At 44.6% G+C, this 14,013-nt stretch overlaps 1 protein-coding gene across 1 annotated transcript in view; it reads right to left on the bottom strand.

Annotated features, from left to right (window-relative positions):
- The window catches only part of SKI (SKI proto-oncogene), a 115,200-nt gene extending 106,774 nt beyond the window's left edge, over positions 1-8,426 (bottom strand). Inside the window, exon 1 of the mRNA XM_059830026.1 lies at positions 7,494-8,426. Coding sequence (XP_059686009.1) covers positions 7,494-8,405 — 912 coding nt within the window. The 5' untranslated portion in view covers positions 8,406-8,426. The remainder of the gene's footprint in view (positions 1-7,493) is intronic.
- Positions 8,427-14,013: the final 5,587 nt, after the last annotated feature.

Raw genomic sequence — 14,013 nt, 5'->3', positions numbered from 1 at the left:
TATGCGATAGCAACCAAACCATAGACGCAGCCAGTGGTAAGAGCTCCACACATGGGAATTCCCATTAGCTTCCAGAAGAGCTCTGTCCATGAAACACTGACAGGATCAGAGCTTGAATTTGTATCAGTGTTTCTGTTACCTCATCCAACCAAAAGTCAAAGCAAAATAATTAGCTCAGTGCAGACAGGGCAATCGCTATCAGCCAGCAGGCTTGCCCAATACTGACAAAATAGGCACACTCAAAAGAACTGCACCTGATACAATTTTGAGGCCAAGTTTATAGTCCTTGAATTTGCATCAGAAAAAAAAGCTGGCCCTTATCCCAGCTTTAGACATATTTCCTCATCAGTAAGAAAAGAAAATAAAAATAATTTGACAAATCCTAAATACAGGAACAAAAAAAATCCCACCCTGTTAAGATATCTACCGGAACCTTAAAACCAAATCTTGCATGTAGCGACCAGAAGACAAAATCTTTTCAGTGTGAAGCCAGCTCCCAGTTGCAGAAGCTATCGCCCCATTCAGTAAGATCCGTCAGGATCACAGTGCCATCAAACATCTGTGAAATCAAAACCTCGTTAATGAGCAAAATGAAAATACTGCAGTAGCACAGCTACAGGTTCTGCTCTCAGCTTTAGCACGGTCCTGCGAATGCCAGGTAAGGCCACAAATCTAGTGAAGCTGCTTTGTCTCAACACCAGTATATTCTGGTTCAGAATCTGTCTCTCTACTCTATGACTGCAAGTCCTGCCAGTCAACACACAGGAAGAAGTCTGATACATATACAAGTCTTCTGTGGTTTGTGGGTGAACTGGTTCCAATTACTATGCCGGCTGATTGCTTGAGTGAGAACTATAGAACTACCCCCAAAGCCCCAAACCTTCAAATTAACCTCATATGTTCCAGAAGATATGGGAACAGGTGATTTTAGTAATAATCTGAGTTTGAACCTCTACACTGACAAGGAAATGCAAGACGCGCAAGACTACACAAGGCATACAAGAAGAAGGTAAGGAACCAGAGCACATCTTTTCAGAGCAAACTTGCTTCTCTGTAGTTATTTTCCAAGAAGACATACTGACTGTATTAGAGACTGAGAGAGTGGAATAGTATTAAAAAAAAGCAGTGCAGATTTATTAATGTATATTACCCAGATTCAGAAAACATATGCAAACAAATGAGGTATTATCTAATCTAATAAAATGTATCATTACCACACATACTATAACTGATGAATCTAAAAAAACCCAAAAACCATGCTATATTACTACATTTTAAAGTAATGCTTCCTGTACGTGAAGATCAATTTGAATTAAGTGCTCTATGACCACTCTGCTAAAATACATTAGCCTAGTAATTGACAGTATTCTATCGATAGATTCTCTACAATTCAGTCTAAGCTACTTTTGTCTAAGCTCTAATTTCTTTCCAAGAACCCCCTGTTGGATTTAACGTAACTGTTCCATGACAGTTCCCTCTAAATAAGAGCTACAGTGTCAAGTTTAAAGTTGTTTTTTTTAACAAAAAAAAAAAAAAAGTGAGAATTAAAAAATTTTCTGGGTCCAAGTACTGCGCACATTGAGACACAATTCTTTGTGCGATGGCAAAGCAGTTTGGCCAGCTAAGCCAGCAGTGTGAGTTCCAATTATCAGTTATCACCAGCAATAGGCAGCCGGCCCACTCCTTACCGTAGTCAGTACCATTCAAACCCCTTAAATTTGGCAAAATAACTTTGCTAGTAGATGAAAATAACATGAGTTTTCAATAAGAATTGACAATGCATCTCTTTAGATACCCAAATCTTGCTTGGGCTCAACCACCTGGATGTAGCCCCAAAGTTCCCCCTGTTCTAGCAGTGTTGACAATCAAGGAAGGCATAGATAAGGTGCAAGTGGCTGCCAGAATTTTAACCACTGCGTTGTCTAGACATGCTCTGAGCAGCCTCATACAGACGCCTCCAGATGCTTTTACAACACTGATCTAAACGCGCCTCTCAGCAAGTGAAAACACACCCTCATTGGTCAGTCAGCTCAAGCTAGTGATAACCATGTTCACATCCTGGCAGAGAGACCAGGTGCTAGGCTCCTAACACATCCAAAAAATAAACTGTGTTTACATGCATCTTCAAAGCATGCTACTGTTTGGGCAGAACATACGCCCAAGCCCGAAACCACAGAAACAGAGAGGCAAGTGAGACAGCCCAGACAATGAAGGGAGAGGCAAATGTTTAAATATTTTAGGCAGTGATTTTCAAAAGAAAAGATTGCATATAATTCCCTCCCTAATTCAAGAGGACTGAATTCAGGAACTTAGGAACTGTTCTGGGGCAACATAGAGCCATAGTTGACTCAACATCATTAGATCATTATTTGCAGCATATTCTTTGTCCAACACACATGCACGTACCTGCTTCTTTGTTCTCGATCTACAACATCTGTAAAACTGTTTGTACGCTTGGGAAAAAAATGCTGATGTCTGCTTAAACACTGACATCTCCCCAGGTACACAGGCTTTTTTTTGAGCGTGGTATCGTTTCTAAAGTTCAAGTTTTAAGCTGTAAAAGGATTCTGAACTAAACTACTGCCTCAAGACTTCAACAGTTTTGGTTTAGGGACTTCAAGATTTTTATTGGAGAATCTCTAATATAATTCTTGAACATCAGGTAGAAGAACAAATGACTCCATGGCAAAACAACTGAACCCTAAGTTCTTAGGCAAAATTTTCCAGGAGTATTTATCAAGTCAGTTTGCACCAAAAAGAATAAATCCATCCAGTGGTCTGAACACCACTGCCTGTGAATAAAATAAGAATCTCTCTGCTATACCTACCATAGGATATATACTATTAAGAAATAAAGAAGATGACTCCTGCCAGGAGGCAGGACTTTAAGATACAGAAAGATACACATTCTGGCTCTACTACTGCAGCATTTCAGGTGGCCATAAAACGCAGCACAGCACAGTGCAGCACCTAAAAGTCCACAGCTACCCCACAGCTCAGTCAGTACTGCACTATTTCACTTTCAGCAATTTTTGTGCTTTGATTGGCTGCACACTTGACCTGGTTAAACCTTACTCCAGCTGAGAAAGCTGCATGTTGTGGCAGCACTGGGTTGGTAGGCATTGTGAAATAAAGTGGGAGGCCTTACGTGCTCATTTGTGTGTCAGTACCCAGAATGCTGCTTCTAGCTTCCAGCTACTTCATAGAAGTGCTGCTGGGACTTGAACCGTGGGAACACTGCAGTGCTAGCGTGTGTGGGTGTGTTCACACGTGTGCAAGGAAAGCTCTCTTCTTCCCTTAGTGTCTGATCACATACAGTTTTGCTAAAAGTACAGACGTCTGGCACACAGGTAGGAAATATGAAAGCACTGTCAAATATTGCTCAGTTCAATATTTAAAAAAAAAAAAGGGCTCAAAAGAAACAGAGTCGAACCCACCCTCCTTTACTGGAAACAGCAACCAACAAAGCATTCAGGCCTGCTTTTTGAACGAATTCAATCACAGTGGAGGCATACTGTTAAGAAAGCAGAGAGCTGTCTGTCACATGGAAGTAGAAAGAGAGCGTGAGACACACACCAAGGCCATATCTATACCAGCAAGCGAACACTCAACACGCACCAGCTGCTGAGCTCAAGAAAAAGGCTTTGGCACTGATGATGGATTTCTAGGACCCTGTTTTGCAACCCTGTCAGGTTATTCACTTTTTAAATTTCTGGAAATACCCCAGAACGTAATGGTTGTATTCCATGCCAGTAATGGCGGATGAAATGAGAGACAGGTAAGGAAACAGGACACCCACTCAAGTAAATGCCATGTTGGTGCGTGGAGGCTCTGAAAGACCAGAGAAAACAAAGCAGAAAAAAAAACGTGCATGAGCATGCAAGAAGGTGGAAAACTCAGTGAAGGATACAAACAAAGGAAAATGGAGAAGTTCTCATACGACTCAAGAAAAGAAAGAGCTTTGGGAAGTGGCAGGAAGGTGACGAAGCTTATGGGAGGTCAATCACCCATCCAAGGATGAACAGGGAGAATATAAAAATAAAAATTTTAGAAGAGGGTAAGGAAAGTGCCTGTGGCCTCTATGGTTCCTGCTCTAGTGAGGGCTCCAACTGTCACAAGTCCCTTCAGTTTTTGGTTAGGACCCTTCACTGACTGCATACACACCTAGACAAAAGCTGCTTCTGTAAGTGGCAAGACCAGGCAACACACATCTTGTTGAACCAACCATGCTGACTGAGAGACAATATATCTGCATGTATGTATCCACCTCTCAATACAGATGCATAGATATGCACAATGGGTACTTGATGCATATAGAAATATACGTTGGGAATGAAGTATCTAGGCAAAGCTACGCCTTGTAGCAATGCTTTAAAACCACACGAAGGAAAAACAGCAAAAGAAAAAAAAGAGACAGGGAAAAAAGGCAGTTTTGCCAGTTTGCTGAATCTGCAACAGGGGCTTGTGCCAACCCAGCTCCTCCATTTAAGTCAGACCCTTAAAAGGCAGAGCTGTGCTGGCAGAAATCTACATACCTCATCACACAAACCTCATAAAGACATACGAAAAGGTCAAAAAACTCAGTGCTTCTTAAACAGTCATAAAAATGGTCATACTCATCCCATGCTACCAACATAGTAACAGAGCCCCAGGGAAAACACAACACACAAAGCAATGTGCACACACACACACATAAATAAATAAATTGGGAAACTGATAAAAAGCCCACTCTTGAAAGCAGAAGACCAAGTATTACGACACAGAACACACACAAACACCTCTGTATAAAATGCAACAAAGCAATCCAGAGATCTACATCAAAAAGGAAGACCACCACAAAGATGCATATACTTCACCCTTTCACCCACAAAGACAGACCCAGAGCCCAACAGACACACAAAACCCACACAGCCTGACAGTAATTAACCCAAGCACACAGATGCAGACATGGGACCATCCTTTCATTTCCTTACTAGGCATCTAAACTTTACTCCAATGTTACTTGCCCCTGGCCACAGTCTACCAATCTTACAGCCTGATTAAATCTCTCCATAATTATCTGCACACACTGCTACAACACAAATGACCTTAGCATATGATATCCGTTGGCTAAGCCCAATGGAAAAAGATTTCAGAAAAAGGAAGGATAAGCGTACAAAACTCTGCCAGCACTATCAGGGTCTCCTCAAGACTGCACCACATTAATAGGAGAGCCCTGAAGACAGCTCAAAAGCCTTGAAACTTAAGCCCAGTTCTGCATAGGATATATGATAAAGCGTGCTTTTTTCTGTACCTCATCATCTGGGCACACACTTACCACTGTTCTTCCACATCAAACCCCTTGTACCTCCCAAATGAACCTATGCAGGACACTTAACATTTTATGATGACAGAATTTCGGCAAAATTTTCTGAGAAATAGATGGCCACAATTTCCTGACATAATTTTTGACGTCCACTATTAGGCATCCTAAATTCACTCTACAAGAAGTGCTGCGCTGCATGCAGATTTTGGAGGGTGGGGAGAAAGAGCTTGCCATGTTCTGAACTAGGACCTATTAAAGGGTCACCAAAAAAGTCAGGCAAAGCCAAGATTTAGTGGTCTTTTCTCGTTCTCCACCTGCAACCTCACCCGGGGTGTTGGATGAATCATACAATTGAACAGACTGCCATAAAAGCCTTGTAAGAAAAGGAAAGCACACCTCCACTAACATTCATTTTAATTAAACTCTGGAAATGACCAAGCTAGGGACACAGTACCTTTCTGGAGCAAGAATGTCGAGATTTCTCAATTTTGCTTCTCAAACAAAGCATGCCCTAGAAAATTCACTTCCTAACATGAAAAATGCCTCCACTTTCAGAGCCGTATTCTCCTCTCACAGATATTCATATACATCTATCCCACCATTCCATCTTAACACATGACTGACGGAGAATAGACAAGCCATTAAAAACACATCCACCTCCAACCACGGAGATAATGTGGCTCATTACAGCCTAGCTTTGTCACAGCGGTTCTGACACTCAAGCGGGAGGAAAAGGAGGGGTGAGGACAAGGATTGAAGCGGGGGCTAAGCACAAGACCAGGAGAGAAACTGGAACTTGAACGAGCGAGGCTCTACTCCTTAATCAAAAAACGCGGAGGCCGATTCAAATGGGCTGACTAGGCCTCTTAGGCTAGCTGTAGGAATTACTGCATTGTTTGCCCAGATTATTTTAAAAATCCTGGATTTTGTGTGGGTATTTTTGTTGCGTTTTTTGTAACTAAAAGCTCTATTTGAGTGTGTGTCTGCCCCTTTAAACAGACATTTGGTTAAGTTAATTGAGAATTTTACTGAACATTCTCAGAAGGCTTTAAATGTTGCTTCTCTTTTTGAGGCTTGTGTCATTGCCCTTCCACTCCAGACACATAAACCCAAAGAAAAGTTGGGAAATCTCTGACAGATGAGGCAGAATCCAACCAATAAACCTGCACTGTAAAACTCAAGTAGGCAAGAGTTTGCTTTAACCTTCTATTGGGGTGGGGGCGAAGGAGCGGGAAGCGAACTGCTCATCCCACAGCCAACTGCACCGTCGCCAGCTAGCCAGACATCCTGGTGTCTGTGTGAAGTCCTCAAGGCCTCGTGGCACTGCTGCCCATTGATCAGGACTGCTGCCAGATGCCAAGGCAGCCTCCCACCCACACACCAGGGATTCTGGGATCTAAAGGCAGCTCAGACTGAAAGAAAAACAAAAGACACGTTAAAAAAACGTGCTTTAGCTGTCTGGCTCAGCACGGCATGGCATACCTTAGGAAGCTGCTGCAGCTGGCCCTAGACAGATTCATTTACTGAATGTATACATAATCCAATATACAAAAGCCTGTCTGGTGGGGAGATTCAGACTCCACAGGGATACTCTAAAAGCAGGGACTTCTCTGTTCACGTTCTGCGCACTTCATCTGAACACCAGTAACCTGCATTACTGTCAGGATATTTTCTTAGCAGCCACATTTTATTGCAATACAAGCCTTTAGACAATTTATCCCCCACCTCTATCCCTGGTGGCATGCAGCTGAGCGGAAAACTGTATGCATTTGTGTCTGGAGCAATCAGTAACTGTTATTTTTTTCTGGCTTCTTCCTTGTCTTGACCCCTAAGCGAAGCTCTGAAGACCCGAAGTCACATACTTCCTGCTAAAGTCTGGGGTAGTGTGATGGGTTTCAAAGATGAGGTTCCATGTACAGTAAGATACGCAAACACACCTACATAATTTAAACAAACTCTAACTACCATGTTCAGAACACAACCAGAGAATAAAAGGTGCCATCTCAAAGACTGCTCGTCTACATTAACACACACGTGGTGAGAATTAAGAACACTAGATTGCTAAACGACTCAAAGGAAAAGCAGCTGGTAACAAATTGGGTGTATCAGTGGATATTACCCAAAATGACAGAAAATTCCTCTCCTCTTTCTGCCCCCACCCCCCCTTAAAATTAAAGGCATCACTTACCCTGGGGGCTTTCCTCTTGTATTTGTTGTTATAGTCAAATTTTTCTTTCATTTCATCTAAGAGCTGGCCCAGTCTAGCTTTCTCCTCTTTCCCAGTGTAATCCGGGCTGAGGAGGATATAGGATCTCCAGTTTGCAGAGTCAAAGCCCCAGTGGCAAGTCCTGTTTTCCAGAGATTTGTGAGAGTGGACCACAAATTTGTGAGGTGGGTACATAAGCCTGCAGTCCAGGCACTGGATGCAGGCTGCGCTGGGGTTACTGTAAAGCTCTGGCACCAAGAGTCCCTTACACTTCCCAAAGCACTCATGATACACCTTGAAGCTCTTCTCTGTAAGCTCCAGCTCAATCGTGCTAGAGAATTCCTTCTTGCAGTGGGGAGGATAGGTGCCACCATAAAGCAAGGCGTTACAAAGCCTCTCAGCATCAGTTTTAGTGATGAGCCCGCAGGAAGGAGCAGAGAAGGGCAGGATGCCCATGACTTTGAGGATTTCCAGCTGGTCAGCAGTGCATCTGGAGCAGTAAATATGTAGCTCATCACACACCGAATTAATCTGCTGCAGGGAAAAGTCCCTGAGCACCGAGTTCAGGATCTGGGGCAAGCAAAGCCGCTTTTCTCCACCCACCACGAAGCAGGAGATGGTTTCCCCTTCCAGGATGGTCTCGCACCTCTCTGTGGATCTGTCCGAGGGCATGAAGAAGGGACCAGGCATTACCGGAGGAGGCTGGATAGGGGGCAGATGCAGTACAGGTTCTGCTGGGTCTTTGCCATTGTCTTTCTTGTACATCTCCTGTGCCCATCGTGCTGAGAAAGCAGCAGGGCCACCCAGGGAGCTCATAGAGCTCAGATGAAACTGTTCCAAGGTCTTCTGCAGTCCTGGATGAGGCTGGAAGCTGCTTCTACTTACAGTCTCCATTTTTTAGTTTCTATTCCCAAAACAAACAATAAAAATCCCCAGTTATCTTCCACCCTGGTACAAATCCACTTAAGGGATTTTTTTAAAGAAAAAAATTATGAACAAAATAAACCAACCCACCCTTGTTTTTTTTTCTCCTTCCCACTCAGGTTTAACAATCCACTAACGAATAGGAAATAAATCCTTTTGTATGCGTGTCTCTCTCTTCTTTCTTTTCTCTTGGTTCGTTACAATTTCAAAACCTCCAAGTCTCCAAGCTGCCCCGATGGAGCACAGAGTCACGGCAAAAAGAGGTCTTCATCCGAGCACTCACCCCCTCAGCCAATCCCCCAGGCAAACCAATCCCGCCTCCCACACCTCCACCACACACACTCACTCGCACACACACACACACGCCACCCACAGAAATACAAAAAGTCTGTGCCACGCTCCGAGTACCAGGGGCTCAAATATGTTCTGGCGGCTGCTGCTTCTCTGCAGTAATCACCCTTCTGTCCATATCCACCGAAAGGAAGGCGCGGGGGAGGAAAGCAAAAAGCAGGAGGAGGAAGAAAGCTTGGTCTGTGGAAAGGAACAACGCAGAAGAAAAGGAAAAGGCCCGAATCTCTGGCACTTCCAAAACGGCGCGGGGGCGTCGGACGGGCAATAAGCAGGCTCCCTTCCCCCGCGTGGTCCCTCAGGTTGACCCGGGAGGACTCCTCGTCTCTCGGTTCGCCTTTCTTCCCTTATTTCTCTCGGTCTTCTCGGCGTGCCGTGGGGAGCCGCGGTAACAGAGCGCACATCCTCCCAGCTCCTCTTTCCAGCAGAGACTGAGAGTGCCTGTGAGCTGAGCTAATGCAGGCTGGCTCAGCCTCCCTCACTCCTCCTCCTCCTCCTCCTCCCCCCCTCTGTTTGTTGGTGTCTGCCTCAGTCATTGAATCCCAGCCAAGAATGTGACCAACTCCCCAGGCCGGGCTCTTCCAGGAACAGCGGCCGCCTCCCCCCTCCGCTCCGCGCTCCGCTTCTGCACAGGCAGGCGCGCAGCACGGCCCCGGGCGGCAGCGCCGGGGAGGGAGGGTAAACTGCTGGGTTCACAGACCGCCGCGCCGCAAAGGAGGGGCGGTAGGGCGAGGGCTTTTTCCTCTTGCCGCTTGCTTTCTGGACAGCGGTAAAAAGGGAACAAGCGAAAACGCGTCTGCCTCGCGCTCGCACGCACGCAAAGTGCAAGCACCCCACAAAAGACCTGTCCGTCACAAAACCTGCTTACAACGCCTAAGTTCAACTTCGAGCACACGCCCCTCTCTAGGAGCAGAAATCGCAGGCGTACAAACACAATTTATGGCCGAAAACAGCACACCCCGACAGCACATCCTCGGATGCACGACGTGGCGAGCCGCGCACCGAATTTACCCAGCGCTACGTGCACATGCGTTCCCTGCTCTCGACACACGCCACACGCCCAGCTCACACGTGGAAGGAGCGTGAGGCACAACTGCAACACAGGTGTGCGGGAGGCAGGCGAGCTGCCCAAGCCCTCGCCGAGGTAGTGAGGCAGAGTCAGGCGAGAAAAAGCACATTTCTGGCAAAGGCGGGCAAGGCGGTACCTCCACTCCGGCACAAGGCGACGGGGGAATCTCCGAGGCCGGCGGCCACACGGACCTCGCGCCGCACGCCGTGGAGACCCAGAGACGAGCGCCCTCTACCGAGCGACGCGCAGCCTCCGGGCCGAGGGCTCCCCCGCGCAGCCCCCAGCGGCGGCGGAGCGCTGCAAGCAGCGCGCCGAGGTCCGGTGCAGAGCGGCGCTGCGACGTTTATTGTGATTTTATTGCTCTGATCGGGAATGAGGTGCTCTCTAGTCTCTGTTAATAATCAAATTTCAAAGCAAAAAATCTGGCTTCTCCCTTTTTTCCATGGGCTGCGTAACTAGAATTCTACAAAATATTTCAACCAGCGCTAAGTACAAACATAAGAAAACGGCTTAAAAGGCTGCGTCTGTTATCTCCGAACTCGGCCAGCTGCGTGTGCCAAAAAAAGGCTGGAGAGCGGTGTTGCACCAGTGCAGTTGTGAAAACACCATTTGTAGTGCAACAGTGACTTGAAGCACTATTCGTAGTGTAGGATCTTGTTACACTGAGTGAGGCAGAAATTGAGCATTCGGAGTGTCTCTTCTGAAAGAGTTTACCATTACAGTATAAAAGCAGAAAAAACAGATCAGGACAAAAGAGGAGGAACAAATAGACAAATACCCAAACACTGTTTAAAAGAGCAAGCAGAAAACAAAAAGGTTGCGATCTACTCAGAATCAGTGTAATGGGGCAGGGACCACAGCAAGCCCTCATATTTTATTTGTATTTTTATATTCTGAAATCCCATTCAGAGTAAAGGAAAGAGGTGTCACAGACTTGCAAAACAGCTTTGACCTTGCAACTAAATCAGCATTTCTCCAGCAAGGAACTCACTCTCACATATCCAGTTTAGACACCAAGCCTTAAAGGGGAGTTCAGAGAAGGCGAGAACCAAATACATTGGTCCAAGTCATCAGTAGCATCTTCATGTGCTGAGAGAAGACGCTTAGAGAATCTTCACCAAATTCCTATATTATAGAAAGCCATCGGTGGCAAGAAGTACCCTTTAAGTTTCTCTTTGTACAATGCATCGCACAAGGATTTACTGATCCATGAGTGGAATTTTTAGATATTACCACAATATCAAGGTCTAAAGATGTGATCTAACAATCTAGGCCATACAGTCCTTCTTGATTCCTGATGCTGAAAAGGTCACCACATTAAGAGAAAGCAGGGCTAGGAATATTCCTCACTGAGCAACAGGGGTATCTAAAAGGTTTTAGTTAAGAATAATCTTCAGTAATACTCTTCAGAAACTATGAATGTTGATAATATGAAGGACATCTATGACATTCCATCCATTCCATCATTTCCAAACCAAAGGCTGTGCTTTATTAGAAAGAAAACCCTTCCCACCGTTCAGCCTTGGCTTAGCAAAGTTCTGACTACTGCAAGAGCGAAGTACCAGACACACAATGTGTGTCACCAGACACACCATGAAGTCCATTAGGGATATGGCAATCGAACTGACTGTCATCGAAGGTACTCAGATACAATGCTGAACAGCAGCAGAATAATTCCCTAGATGGATTTAGCCCAGTTTCAGTCATTATTTTTTTTAACTTACCAAAATACAAATGGCCAGATATACTCAAACATCACATCGTGTATGGAGTTCCTGATTCTTGTAAAGAACAAAACCAATGCTCGCAGGAAGTTTGGGCAGCAATGGAGAAGCTTCTTAGCTCTGGAAGCTGGTTTTTTTGCACTCCCTCTCCTTTACCCCTTAGAAAGAAAGGACAGGAGTAACTGCAGTTCATTTTAAAAGAGGTGCCATTTTCCCTCCCAAATGACTCTTTTATGCAAGTAAACCACGGGATCGTGCAACAGATTGTTTATGGGTGGAATTCATAGATGGAATTCCTGAAGCAGAGGGGACTACCAAAAAGACAGGAAGGATGGTCTTGTGGTTAAGACAGAGAACTCAGGACATCTGGGGTCTATTCCCAGATCTCCCACAGACTTCCTGTTGCCTTGGGCAAGTTGTTTAGTCTCTCTGTGCCTCAGTTTCTGTATCTGCAATATCCAGATGGTGACCAATTAAGAGTGGAAGCTTCTGAACCTAAATTCGTGACGGGACAGAAACAAATTGTCAACTCCTGCAGTAACAATACAGCAAAACTTCCATTTCTTTATATCCCACAGACTCTGCAGAATTAAACAGCAGCAGGGCAGGAGAAGGGGGAGCAACAAGAGCTGTCACTTGGGATTTAGGTGGCAGTGGCTTCTGAAGTCTCTGCTTCCCCTGATGACGGACGGTGAGCGCTGTGCATCTTAAAATCATGTTAATCTCTCTCCCAGTAACTGTTTGTCTTGCTCCAGTTCCAAAGCCCTCTAGCTGGAGAAAGGAGAGGGGAAAAATATCTCCGAGGAAGGGCCCTGACACCACAGTGTTTTTCTCACTCTCTCCCTCTTCTCCTCCCCCTCTCCATTGGCTTCAAGGCCAACAGCTCCTGGAACACAAACACTCTTGTAAACTTCTGAACCACACAGCCCTATGGTGGGTGGGTGTTTGCTCCCTGCCTGCCAGTTCCAATCCACCCACAGATTCCAAAGGCCCAGAACAAAAAGCAGACTCCATTTTCCATATTTAACAGGCAATTCGTTTCCCTCCCCATTGCCTTCATTTGCAGAACTCGGTGCCTCTCCCAAGTACCATGTCCCACCTTTTACACCTTCCCCAAGTGGCGGGTATCATGTTTATGAAAATGTTTATATAGGTATATGAAAAGTATATTCTAAATGAATTCACCCCGGTCCCCCTCTGGTTTTAGATGCCTGCTTAGTCAGGAAGAATTGGGGATTATCAAGGACTGTGCTGCACATTGCAGCTATTTGACAAACGTTTGGGAAGGGCCTATGGCGAAGATAATGAAGAAGGAAAGTAAGTGAAAAATAAAAGTGTGCGTGCAAATGTGACACAACAAAATTCCTACCGTAGCTCACGTTAGACAGTAAATTCTTTATAGGAGCGAACATCTAATTTCTCTGTGTTTGTATTGTACATATTAATTTCGAATTGTGACATTCCGGTACTGAAGTAAACCAATTTCTGCATGACCAGGGTATTTCCTTCCCTCCTTTCCTTTAGAGACCAGATGCTAAATGTCATCATTTTCATTGATCATTTCCCTTACAGTGAAACTGGGGAATGCCCAACTATCCAGAACCTGCAGAATAAGGTTTCAAACTCTCTGTTGAAAAAGACATATCTGAGAGTCAGGTGGTCTTTTTCAATCAAATATTGCAATTTTTCGTCAACACCCAGATTCCTCTTACAGAAAATTATTTCACAAATGTGTACCAACTTCTTATCTTTTTGGCTAAAACAGATTTTGAAATGTTTATTTTTAAAGAGACCGCAATTTTTTGTGCATATTTCTCTTAGATATGTATTGAAATAAGCGAATTTTAAAACATCTAAAAAGTCACAAGGAAAAAAAAGTTTCACAAATCAGTCATATTTAAGATGAACCAAACAAAAAATTTCACTGTCTGAGAAGGTCAGCAATGGACTCATGTCAACATAAATGTTCTCTTTTATTATTGAATGGAAAAATCAACTATTTATACAATGCCTTTCAGGCCAAAGAGCTCACTGAGGCGGCTGGGACTTCTATGGTATTTACCACTTACCAAGTCCTACCATTTTCTAGGTGAGCTTTGGGATGCTGCACAGCCTTGAAAATCTACCCCCTATACTACACTTCATACAGTCTGGTTACAGGTTTGATTTACATACTAATAGCTCATTTATAAGGCTATTTTAGGCTTTTACGGTGCTCCAAGTAGTGGCAAGATCTATTCTGGGAGCAGTAAAACCAAAATTGGTAATTATGAGACTGTAAGTGGGGAGGTGGTATATAGGTAGATGTAAAACTTTCTGAAGTTGCTGAGTTACATGAGTTGGCAGTTGGTATGACAACCTTGGATAACAGGGTAAGTGGAAGGTCATTCCAGTGGGGAATTCCACCCTCAAAAAAGCACATAGGAAGCAGAGCTGG

This window comes from Gavia stellata, chromosome 27, assembly GCF_030936135.1.
Source record: "Gavia stellata isolate bGavSte3 chromosome 27, bGavSte3.hap2, whole genome shotgun sequence".
Classification (NCBI taxonomy): Eukaryota; Metazoa; Chordata; class Aves; order Gaviiformes; family Gaviidae; genus Gavia; species Gavia stellata.
Note: the sequence above shows the minus strand (reverse complement) of the source record. Positions and strands in the feature narration are given on the sequence as shown.